This window comes from Lissotriton vulgaris, chromosome 3_1 (genome assembly GCF_964263255.1).
Source record: "Lissotriton vulgaris chromosome 3_1, aLisVul1.2, whole genome shotgun sequence".
NCBI lineage: Eukaryota > Metazoa > Chordata > Amphibia > Caudata > Salamandridae > Lissotriton > Lissotriton vulgaris.
In genome coordinates, this window is record NC_141689.1 from 2,004,793,069 (window position 1) to 2,004,806,378 (window position 13,310).

The window sequence follows — 13,310 nt, forward strand, 5'->3', positions numbered from 1 at the left end:
GTAGACCCTGAGTAAGACTGGACAAATAGTCATGATGAAGTACGCTAATTTCTTGATTGATTAGTCAGTCAATTGTTTCTTAGGACTCAAATATTTCAAAGCCATTGCTGCTTGGCGCTGTATAATGAGAGGTTCTACTATCAAAAAATAATGCCTGCTGATGATAGCACTGTTCGTCAGTCGGAGGGTGATAGAAAAACCCCAAAGGGAGAATATTAATACCATTTACATTGGTCTCCCCACTTCTTGCTCTATAAAAAATAAGCCACACTAAATTTGGAGATCTAAACGATAGAACAACGCAATCACCTTGTAACCGTTTGTTGGACTTAACAATCCATGAAACTCTGCGTGCCATTTTGAATTCACTAAAAATAACATTATTTAGCCCTGTTCTAGTACTCAAAAAATGACAGGCTTTGTTACGTAGAGTTGACGAGTGTTCAAAATAATTTTCAGGCAAAGGGGGACATTTGCTAAAACCACTGTATACGGGGTCGCTTCAGGGGGGAGGTTTAGGACCCCCTTAGACGTGGCCTCAAACACCCTACTCCCCTTGTGTGCCACAGAACCTAGATCCGCTGTCATACTACCCTGACCCCGCCCCCTCCCCCCCAAATTGGGTGGAGCGGTATTTTTTAATACTGCTGACTGTATCTTTGAGAAGTTTTGACCCTGGTCAGTCTGGTTATATGCACTTGACAAATGGTCAGTGCTTGTGTTAGGTGGCATCAGAATCTTCGGATCTTGGATACAAACCTGGCTACGTTTAAGTTTAGATTTGGGCAATAAGTTGTAGTAGTCATACCCTTATCCTTAACACCGTCCCCCCTTAAAAGCATTGGCCCTGCACCATTACCATTATTCTCAACTACAGCAAAACTAGTTACTTGAGAAGGGGCTCCTAACTTTTCAAGTGAGATTAATCTTTGTTCAATACTGCCCAACTTCTGTACCAAAGGAGCAAGGAGATTGGACATCAGTAAACCCAGGCGTGTGCAAAAATCACCCTCATTTGACCAAACAGGAGAGCTAGTCCCGTTAGTATTGTCCTTAGCGTTACTGGACAGTGACGACAAAGAGGAACAAGCTTTGTTATTCACAGCTGGAGAAATCGGTCGAGAAACTGATTTGTGTGTTACGCGCTGGTTCTGTTTTTGGGCCACACATCTTTTCTTTTTTCAGTTGCCTGTTCAGTTCCCTTCTTGACACCCTGGCTTCTCGTTGCTTGCTGACCTCTGGTGCTGACACCGGTGATCCATATCTCCGGCTCTTGCTCGGTCACAAAACTAGTGTCCTGGTCTGAGGGGGGACAGTTAGTGACGGGGCCCAATGAGTCAGCAGCTTTACCAATCGTTCAAGGGACAGTTGGAATTTCCAAACCATTGCTTATACCAGTATCTGTACCCTTGTCAGGCTGACATGCATATAGGGATTGCGGGTCCAAGGATAGCCTCCGTTCAGTTAGGGCAATTTCATGCATCAATGCAGATTCGGCACGTACGAGGAACGCGTCTAAAGTCCCCACCAAACCGGGGCCCACCTCTGATTTGCGTATATTCATTTATACATATTGAGTCACAATTAGTTAGAATTTTGCTTTACTCGTTAAGGAATGAATACCTGACTGCAAACATACAGATGTTAGCCGTCTGGCCCAGCCCTGGCTTCTTCAGGCTCTGACGGGCACAGACGGGCCTACCCTTGGTCCGGGCGTCGTCCCGCGCGCATCCTGCACCACTGGGGGAGAGGCAGCACATTATGCGCGGTGACCACGCCTCCCCCTCACTCGCGGCAGCTGGAGAGATACCGGTGCACCCTGGGGGCTGTAGTCCTCGCCCGGGGTGTTGTGACAAGTAACAGCTAGGTGCGGCTACAATGTCCTGCACAGCCTTCACCAATCGGGCAGCAGGATGTCGAGAAAGGATCTCACAGCAATATTTCTGAAGAAAGGCATGGCCAGAAAAGACTCCCGCGCCGCGGGGAGAGAGGCAACGCTTTATGTGCGGTGACCACGCCTTCCCCTCATTCGTGGCAGCTGGAGAGTTACCGGTGCACCCTGGGGGCTGTAGTCCTCGCCCGGGTGTTGTGACAAGTAACAGCTAGTTGCGGCGGTGCTACAATGTCCTGCTCAGCCTTCCACCAACAGGGCAGCAGGATGTCGAGCAAGGATCTCCCAGCAATATTTCTGAAGAAAGGCACAGCCAGAAAATACTCAGCGACTGTGCATGTGCTTTCAGGGTCTCTCCATCATGTGCAGCTTCGTCCTCACCAAATCCTCATATCCTCTTCCTAAGCTTTCTGAATTGCTCTCTTCTCCCCACTTGCGCTCTCCCTTAAGTGCTGCTTTTTGCTCCTAGTCTGTGTTGCTCCCACCTTTTCTTCTTTCATATTTTTATGAATTATTTTCCCCCTTAATTGCTCCTCTTGCCTCTTGCTTCCCCGCCTTCTCTTTGTTGCTTCCCGACTTCTTGCTCCATCGTTGATTCTCCACTCCTTGTGGAAATTAAAGAGCATTATCATTTATTAGGAGGACCCATGCTGCCAGGCAGCTCTGCCTTTATAAAAAAAGCACTTTAGCACATGTGTATTTATTTTTTTCACCGATCCAATGGTGTTTACCATCCTATATTGGTAAATTAAAAATGGCACCCACACTAATCAGTCTCATCATGCATATGCGTGCCTACTGAATGACAGCATGCCAGTAGTATCAAGACGAGTAAACACTATGTTTGCGTCATATGTTTTTAAAACATTTTTTTGCCAATGCTGGGCAGCATCACCAAAAAGTGTTTTCTGTTTTACCTATGCTGCACACCATTGTCTAAAATCATCGACAAAGCCAATGGTTCCCAATAAGGCAAGACCTATCGGCTTTGGCGCTGCCTGTTTTTGGTTTCCATGGCAGCCATACGCGCTCTTTCACTAGTGAGGTTATCCATTTATTTTTATTTTATTTATTTATTTTGAAAGTTTTATATATCGCGAACAAGATCTTAGCAGATATCAGAGCGCTTCACAAAGCGGGGAATACAAACAGGAGAGTGAATAACAGGCCATTAGGTGTAGCGTAGTTGTAGGTAATAAGTGGGGTGGGGTAGGTACATGAGGGAGCATAGTAAAACAGGTACATCAATAATGCAAATAATACAAATAGGTGTGAGCATAGACAGTCAGGTAAGTCAATAATACAAGTAATACGAATCATCGAAGGGATCGAACAGATAATACAGATAGGTGCAGAGACTTTAAGAATCCACGTTAATAGATCAAGTGTATTTAGCTATGAAGATAGCTTTTACTTCTTTCTTAAAAAGTGCGAAGGAGGAGATGAGTCTGGTTTCAGGAGGGAGTAAGTTCCAGATCCTGGGTGCTATTCCTGAGAAGGAGCGTTTATACGTTTTTTCCTTCCGGAATCTTCGAGGTTTTAGCAGAAGATTGTTTGTGCCTCTAGTGTTTCTAGAACCACCAGAGATTGTCAGCTTCTGGGTGAGGTATCCGGGTGAGCTCAAGTGTACAGCCTTGTGTGTCATGCAAGCGATTTTCAGATGTATTCTGGCTTCAAAAGGCAGCCAGTTCAGAGATTTCAAGTCAGGGGTGATATGCGAGTGTTTTTTTGACCCAGTGATGAGTCTCGCTGCAGCGTTTAGAGAAGCTCTTAGGGGTGCAGTGGTAGTTAGAGGGAGCCCGCAGAAGGCGATGCTGCCGTATTCTATTCGAGGGAGGACTAGTGCTTGTACTGCAGTTTGGAAGTCTTTGGCTGGGAGGAAGGCTTTAAGTTTCCGCAGGGTATTGATTTGGTAGTTCGCTCCTTTAGTTGCCTTGCTGATATGTTGCTGCATGTTGAGGTTGGTGTCGAGTGCTATGCCTAAAGATTTTGCTGAGTCCACGATGGTGGGTTGGACATTGAGTGCAGTTAGGTGTTTAAGCCAAATTTGAGTGGTAGAGATCTTCGAGGGAGGTGAGATCAGAAGGAACTCTGTTTTCAGAGCATTGAGTTTGAGATGATTATCGGCCAGCCAGGATTGGGTGCTTCTGATCGTCGAGTTCAGGAGTACAATGTCTTTGGGGGATTGTAATTTGAGATATAGTTGGGTGTCATCGGCGTACATGTGAAAGAGTACATTGGATGCTTGTAGCAAGGTGGTGAGAGGTTCCATAACTACCGGTTGAATAAAGTTGGGGATAGGGAGGATCCTTGGGGGACGCCTAACGATACAGGTATTGGCGAGGACATCAGGTTGTTGTTCTTGAATTTCTGCGTCCTGTTGTGCAGAAAGGAAGTGAACCACTTGAGAACAGTCCCTGATAGACCCATTCTTGTGTTTAAAAGTTCAAGTAAATTCTCATGTTTAACGGTGTCGAATGCTGAGGAGAGATCAAGAAGGATGAGGAGGCAGGTATCATTTTGATCTAGGATTTGAAGGATCCATGCATTCAATCCAACAGTACCAATGGGCGAAGAGTACAGAAGTGTAAAAAATTAGTCATTTGTATTGATTCTGTCAGTTAACCCAAGTTAAAAGTTATTTAGTGGGTATAGTCTTCTGGGGTGACGTCTGTTTTGAATCATGTTCACTTCTCTGGGATAACCTTATTGTTGATGAAACAGGTCAAGTGGGGGAATTATGTTTACCTCACAGCAAATGGAATTCAAAACGTAAGTATTATTTTGTATAGGACCAGGAAACTGTATCTCTGAACAACGTCATTAAAGGTTTGCGTTCAGTATGTACTTGTATTGATGTGTCTCGTTCGCCCTTCCTTTGTAGGATCGATCATAAAATGTCCGGAGGCCAGAGTGGGTATGAACTCAGCGAAGCCAAAGCCATCCTCAGCGAGCTGAAGTCCATCCGAAGAGCCATCAGCACCGGCGAGAAAGAGAAGCGAGATCTGATGCAGGTACGTGCTTTATTAACTCCCAGAGGGGGTTGACGTGCCTATGAATAGAGATGTCAAACAGACGTAAAAAAGTGTGCGGTCTACCTTACGTGGTACTCCGACTCTTGGGTAAAGCGATTTCGAAACAAGCAACAAAGCTCGCAGGCTTAACGCAAGTGCTCTGGAGAGGTCGTAACCCAGGTTTTATTCATGAAAGTGGAGCCAGTCGAGGCCATGCTGCTGTGAGTCAGAACTCGAACTCGGAAAGCCATATTACTGTGAAATACCGACACGTCCTATCACGTGATGGTTTTCATGTATGCAGCAGATTGTTTTTGCACTGTTTTTTTTGTTTTGTTATAAAATAAAAAGTGGAGAATGTCTCTTTGCCTTAAACTGAAACCTGGCCCACTGTTTTACAATTGAAATATAATTTTGAAGTATTCTTCTCAGATTGGTTTATTATTTGATTACATGTTTTATTATGTGAAAAGCAAGAATACCGCAGGATAAGTGTGAGCCATTGTTTGCTCTACTGAATTGGCTGCCTAAATCCCTCGACCCCAAATATTGTGCGACAAAGGGCTCAGTTCTGTAGGACATTTTTCTTTGGTGAGTATTACTCTGAGGAGCTGGACAGGTTACTATTACTATTAGTGTGATAGGTCACAAGTGCAGGGTCGCACTGGCTTATAGGGCAGTCTGGCAGCGCCTGTAAGGTCGATCTCCCGGTTCAGGATATGGGCTGTTGTTTGGACTATTTGTGGGCATCTTTCATGCAATGGTGTACTAGTGTTTACTGTTGGTTTCTCTGATATTATCACAAACATTGCCTGCAGCAAGCACAAATGCAGCCAGTCTACCAGCTTTGCAAAACACATATACAGGGTGTCTTCACAGGGGATGTATGACGTTACAACGCATACTTTTACCACGCATACCATTACAACGCGGTATTTACAACGCATACCGTTACAACGCATATCGCTTAGAGGTGCTGGATAGTGGTAAGTATAATTTTATATTCCAACTCCAGTCCCCGTGGACACTAGGGAAGGTGTTGGATATAAAATTATACTTATTCCCTATCCTAGAGCGCCCCCCAGCGCAATGCGTTGTAATGGTATGCGTGGTAATGCCTGCGTTGTAGTGGTAGTGCGTGGTAAAAACTTCGTTGTAAACGTTGTATACCCTTCACAGGCTCAGAACTGACCCGATGTACACATTTTGCAACTTTTCCTTTAGATATCTGTTTTCCCTTATAGGGTTTACTTTTAATTTGGTGCCCGGGTCTATTTTCTGTCTCATTCCGACCCTGCACGTGTGTGAAGTGGCCCACAGAGCGCTCATGGGAGGAGGCGGTGTGTAATACTGTCTTGTATTGCTTGTCTGTGCAACACAAACTCCCATTGAAGGGATTGGGTGCCATAATAGTGGAAATGGATAGATTCCAGCGTCTCTCTTATATAATGAACAAAAATTGTTAGGGCACACTGGGACTTGTATGAGTTGTAACCCCAAAATATCTAGGCTTCTATGAAGAGAGTGACCAGTTGCACAGATGCTATGTTGCTGCACACAAAGGTAACTCATTTTCGATATGTTGTTAAACACCTAGAAGCAGATGAATCACACTTGCTGGAACCAACACTTACACACAGATCTTTACCCATTTGGCACTTGATAAAGTTGCAGCGGGTGAACTGAGTTAGGGGTTTTGATGCCAGATACATAGTTTAATATTACAGCTGGACAATTTGCTCGCAGAAATGTCCCCCTAAATTTGCAAGTAAACCGCCACACAAAATTCCCTAATTTATATTGATTTACATAGCAGAATAACTGAAATTAATATCTGATTTGTAGGGCTGCATAGCAGCCTCACAGCCATCTACACTAGTGAAAAGAAACCATGAGTGAACTCATGCTCAGGAAAAGGAAAATATTGATATCTAACCCAAATGGTATTAAACAAATACAGTTAAAATATCCACAATTAAAATGAAATCATAGTCAAATCCAAGTTTATTTCCCAGGTGCTCTGCAATCATTGAATCTTTCAATATACTACTATTGAAATACTCACTGATTCAAAGAAACTGGTAAACAAAATATGTAAAAAGCTGGGGGCTTTTATCAATCAAAATGTACATGTTTGTATGTGTTTCACTGGGTTCAGCATCAGCAGTATGTCTGGATTTTCTGCTGTTCTGATCACCCATTTTTTGGAGATACCGGTGTCTCTCCCATGGTAATCACCTGTTAAACAGACTGTGCATGTGCAGTGTCTGCCTTTTAGGATAAGGCTTCTGCGATGTAGCAAGGGTAGGGGGTGAGAAAATCAAAATCACATTTGTAACTTCCAAAATTATAACTGTACATCTTGTGGGTCATTCAACATTTTCATATTTTTCTGACTCAGCTCAGGATCAGAGCCCAGTACTGTCACCATGCTGTGCCCAGTAATGACATTTTCTCAAGCAGTAGGAACAAAGGCCGGCCCCACACAAAAGAAGTAATTCGCAGTACGTCTCACAGCTCATGAGAAGGAAAGGGTTGGGGTGGAATCATCTGCATCAATCTGCATCAAGGATGGGCCTGCCCAAGCCCGCTAAACAAAGGAGAGTGCCCAGGCAACTGAAACCAACCCAGGGAGGGACCCCCTTTGAAATTCTAGTGTGCAAGTCCCTAGCAGGGATGTCAGCCAGGAGTGAAGCTGAGACCCCAGAAGCTGATGTGGCCAGTGGCTCCTGGATGATGCCATTTTGGATTGTCCCAGCATGCTGTTCAGGAGTGTTGGACCAGGAGTGGAGAGGTGATGTGGCACCCCTGGATTGATTAGTAGTGGAGTTCCTGTCTTCTGGAACCTTCCTCTCCCCTTTAAAATCGCATGCACAAGGGCAAGGCTCCTTTTGCCTACGGATTTTCTAACTACTACACTGCTGGATGCCAGGACTGCATGGAGAACTGGAAGGAGGAACCCCCTGATCCCCACTTAGGACCTGGGATTCTGTCCAGTTGACCCCAGGACCAATGGGTCTCACCAAGGGTCAGTGAGGCTGACCCTTTTACTCCCCCCGTGGAACAGTTTGGGGAAGCCCTGAACTTTTCTGCGCCCACCAACAAAGCTACAAAGGAGAACTGATGCAGGGAGTCAAGCGGATAAGCTTTTGGAGTGCGACTCTGCTTTGAAAGTGAGGAGGGTTGTTACAACTGGTGGATAGAGCTCCGCACCAGAAATAAAACGAGCCCAAGATCATCCAAATCGTCCCAATGGAGCCCGAATATGTAATTTTTAAGTTTGGCACCTTTGGGCTTTCTTGTCTCGGAGTGCAAGGGGCTCCGCTGCCATTTATCAATTTCCCCCAGGGTGGACCAAGGCCCGGGGGATGGGAAAAGGAAGCACTGGTATCTGATAAAGGAGAGAGGGCCATTCGCCTGGGAACCCCATTCCCCTGGGTGGGACCCCCCCCCCCCCCTTCCCTGGAGCCCTGTGTCTTCCCTGGTGTGCGGAAAAAACATTGCTCTTTCTTGAGATTCTGAAGATTGGAGGGACGCTGTTGTGCTCCCCCGCCGAAGACATGCAGGGCCCAGGACCCTATCACTGGGCCCCATTCAGGAGGTTGAGGATGGGGGGAGTGCCGCTACATCTCCCATGCATGGTCCAGTCTCCGCACTCCCGGTGTTTGGGGGAAGCGGGAGACGCCACAAAAGAGTGCACAACTGCCTGCTGTAGCAGGCAGACCCAAATGCGAGCTGCCGTCTTCTGCGTTAGCTGATGTGTGTGCTGCTGGCACGGGGAGCTGATGGGGGCAGCTGGGGGTGACTCCCCGAGCTGCCCTCCATTAAGGACAGTCAGTGGGGTGCCTGTGTGGCACTGGGCCCCTAACAAACACAAAAACACGGCGCGAGGCGCTGGCAAAAAGACAAAATAGATGGAGAAATCAATGCTGCTCTCACTGGCACAGTGGGAGAGACGCTGCTCTAATATTCACTGCTTTATATGCAATCGTCCCATAATGCTTTGTGCAACTCTCGTTGGAATGCCTTTTTGCCCATATCTCAGCTGGTGGTGGTCTTAGGACAATGGGACCACCACTAGGTTGTTACGGCAACATGCTACTTCCCCCTATGTCCTCACCCTAGGTTAGGGGGGACTCCAAAATCATCACTTTTCAAGTTCTCCCTTGGCTCAAGCTTTTGTTTTAGAGTCGGAAGTAGTTAACACTCCAGGCGCCTGGTTTTTGGTAATAATGTGAAAGGCCTGGAGGCCTTAGAAAAGTGTAATACATTGTTTGTTTGCTTATGCCCTGTAGGGGTTGAGTACATGGTCACACCAAATTATTTATTTTCCATGCCGTATTTACATTGATGTGCATAGGGTCAGTTCTGACCAGTACAGGTTATTGTCACATATACGAAAGAATGCACAAACACACAAAGTTAATTCCTGATAAACGTTTATTGGGGTTTCATGATGATTTATATGGTTTATTGATACATCATTAGCACAATTATGACCATGATTTGTGCGAAAGTTATATCTTGTAATTACATATCACTGTCGTCAATGGTATGCCAATGAATATTGGTAAGTTTGGGTGACCTCTCTAGGGGGTCACCAGTGATTACATAATGTCGTCAATGGTATGCCAATGAATATTTATAAATTACTGCGTAGCATTTAGTAATGTGTGTTTTAATAAATGTACTTACCCTTTTTCTAATGTAAAAGTACTAATTGATCAATCATTTATTGAGGGTTATTATTGTGTGCCAGGGATTGATGATTTGTAGCCCACGCCGCCTCTCTTGAGTAGGCCTTAGACTACTCTGTCTCGCTACCCTGTGACAGTCAAGTACTACAATGGGGTGTTTGGTTCCCACTGAGGACAATTGAGGAACTATTACTTGGTCTGGTCACACAACTAATAACCCAATTTTCAACAGTATAGAAATACATATATTTGTTTGGCACAACCCTAAAAAAGAGGCGCATATGGTAATTTCAACAACTTGCTCTTGTTCAAAAGGAGGCTACACACGTACTTTTCAGCGCCTTTTTATCTACACCCTTCATCAATAGTGCTACTAAAGGGTCACATTCCGCTGTGCATCCTGCACCAATCAGGGGCCTGGCATCATAAAAGCTGCAGTGAGAATCGCACTCCCTAGCTGACTGATAGTAAGAGAGGCGCGCTGCGCTTTATTTTGCATTTTACTTTGACTCACAAGCATTAGTTTGTTTATGTTGGAGCTGGAGCTACTCCCATTTTAAACTGTATGTTCGCCGTTTTTTAAACAAATTTATCTCCTCGCTTCCCCGGTCCACCACTGACTCGCTCAGCTTGTTGTGGAGGGAAGACGATTACAGGAGCACACCGGAAGTGACTACGACTTCCGCTGTGCATCCTGCACGAATCAGACGGGCCCTCAGAAGTTCAAAGTGGTTGAGGGGACAGGAGCGCAGCGGGCACGCTCTCAGCACGCCGAAGACTCGTCTAAGACAAGCCCGTCTGCGCCCGTCCGCGCCTGTTCCTCACCTCCTCGCAATGATCCCTGGCATTAACAGGAGTGATATGGTAAGCTACTCCAGGGAAACGCTATTAAATCTCCAGGTCACTAATGATACTTGTAAGAAACTCCTCCTAACCCGCAGGAAGGGCTGCTTTAAATGCCCCGGCGGCTTTGCCCTTTCTAAACCCTTGACACTTTCGCCCCTTACTGCAGAAGCCTCCCAACAAATTAAGATTGCGCAGCTTAATATAAGGTCTCTACAAATACATCATCTGGAAGTCCACGAATTAATAACTAACCATGCCTTAGATATCCTATTCCTCACGGAGACCTGGTTGCAAGACGACCTGCACTCGGTCATTAACATAGCTACACCCACAAGGTATTCTACTTACACGCTAAATAGACAAGCTAGAGGTGGAGGAATAGCAATGATTGCTAAGTCCCAATACTCATGCCTATTCTCCAACCAAGACATTGCAGGTTGTGAATGTGCCAGTTTTAATGTCAAAATTAACCCACAATTTACTCTTACGGGCATTCTGATATATAGGCCCCCTGGACAAGATAACATCTTCATAAAATCACTCCTTGATACAGTGTGTGCCTTGGTGACAGGAACAGCAAATTTTAATATTGTAGGAGACTTAAACATTCACTTTGACCTTATCACTGACAAGAAGATAGATACTCTACTGGCTGATCTAGCTGCATTCCAACTCAGCCAGTTAGTCAGTGGCCCCACTCATAGCGGAGGGCACCTTCTTGACCCCATTTTCTCCAATCTGTCCGACTCGACAGTTGAATCACCTGTCCCCATGTCCTGGACAGATCACCGATTGGTGACTATGGCAATCCCCATCGGGGAAACACCCAATACCTATGATGCACAGCGAGTGCTCAAAAGACCTTGGAGAAAGCTGCGCCTCAAAGATCTGCTTCTCTCCTCATAGCCGACCCTCACATAGATAGTGTAGACCTGAACTTAGGATATGAGGGCTTCTGTAGCTGGATCAATCAGGCTCTGGATGCCCTCATACCGGCTAGATGGATTAGTACACGCTCTTGTGAATCCAGCCCATGGTACAATGAAGACCTCTCCTCCCTTAAGAAAGAGTGTAATACTGCTGAACGTAAATGGAGAAAAGAATATGACCCTGTACTTAAAGGCATCTACGCCCAGACACAAAAAAATTACCATCGTAACATTTACAGAACTCGAGCCGCATATTACGCGAAGGAGATTAGCAGTAGTCAGAATACCTCCAAAACCATCTTTAAAATATTAAAAGAACTCAGTACCAAAAAATTGGTTGAAAAGTTTAACCCTTCGCTCTCGCTATGCGAGAATTTAGCATCCTTCTTCATGGATAAAATTCAGAAGATTTATAACTCCTTCCCAACAGTACCATACATCAAATTATTAGACACCATGGCCACTCCTAAGCTCACAGATATACCCGCACTTAGTCCAGAGGACTTTTGCAAACTCTGCGATAAAATCAATTCCTGTTCGCCTGCAGGCTCCCCTAACCCCTGCACAATTCAGAGCAGCAGACTGGACAGTACTGTGCCCTCTCCGGGATATAATTCGTTTGAAATCTTTATTTCGACCAATAAGATCATAAAAGATATACACACATCACAATCACATGGAATTTATACAATACATCAAAGCAATAATTATAAAAATTGGTCTTTACGATATAAAGCAGATTGTCCTCAATGACAGCTAAAACCAGTTACCAGCTAGAATTTATTAAAACGGAATTAAATTAACTTGTCCTTCTCCACTGCCAAGATCCCCTCCAGGTGGAAACAGGCATGGGTCTCTCCGGTTTCAAAAAAACCTACGCTAGACCCCACTCTGCCTGAAAATTTTAGACCTATATCACTGCTCCCATGGCCAGCTAAAGTGGCAGAGTCCCATGTTAATACCATCTTGACTAAATTTCTTGTGAGCAATTCTATTCTTATTCTATTCTTGACAGGCCTCAACATGGCTTCCGTGCTGGCCATAGTACCGAAACAGCTCTCCTGGGTGTGACGGAGCATCTCCGAGCCATATTAGACTCTGGCGAGACGGCAGCACTGATTTTGTTAGATCTCAGTGCTGCCTTCGACACGGTATCACACGAGGTGTTGCTGTACAGGCTAGAGGAGGCAGGAATAGCGGGACAAGCCCTCAACTGGCTTAAAGCATTCCTCTCTGGTAGATCCTTTAGGGTGTCCATCCCCCCATTCCTCTCTAAAGAGCATACCATCAGACAGGGAGTCTCCCAGGGTTCAGCGCTCAGCCCCACCTTATTTAACCTATATGTTCGACCACTGGCTGAGGTAGCCAAGAGAGGGGGGCTGTCGCTGGTATCCTATGCTGACGACACCCAGCTAGTGGTGACACTAAGGGATACAGGTGGCCTGAGTGTACAGAACTTCAAACAGTGTCTCATCGACATTACCAGCTGGTTAACATCTAACTTCCTCCAGCTTAACGCTGGGAAGACAGAGGTACTGGTTGTGGGAAAAGAGGCAGCAGCCTGGGGCGACATATGGTGGCCGGAGTCACTCGGCAAACTGCCCGAACCAAAAAATCTTGTGAAAAACCTTGGAATATGGGTGGATTCCGCCCTTAACTTCACTCATCAGACAAAAAAGATTGCTGCCACGTGCTTCGGGATCTTACGGAACCTTAAGCCGATCCTTAAGTTCTTTGACCCTCGACGCGCCAACTCGTAGTACAGGCAACTATCCTCTCTTGGCTGGACTACGCAAGTTCGCTCCTTCTGGGGGTAAACATAGCTGAGAAAGCAAGACTGCAACGAGTCCAAAATGCAGCAGTAAGAGCTTTGACGGGCCTTCCTCGGCATCAATCAGTGGCAAGTACGTTAACCAAACTCCACTGGCTTCCA

At 45.6% G+C, this 13,310-nt stretch overlaps 1 protein-coding gene across 1 annotated transcript in view; it reads left to right on the forward strand.

The window, feature by feature from the left end:
• The window catches only part of WWC2 (WW and C2 domain containing 2), a 957,428-nt gene that overhangs the window by 443,985 nt on the left and 500,133 nt on the right, over nt 1-13,310 (forward strand). The window contains exon 6 of the mRNA XM_086962466.1: nt 4,776-4,905. Coding sequence (XP_086818592.1) covers nt 4,776-4,905 — 130 coding nt within the window. The remainder of the gene's footprint in view (nt 1-4,775; nt 4,906-13,310) is intronic.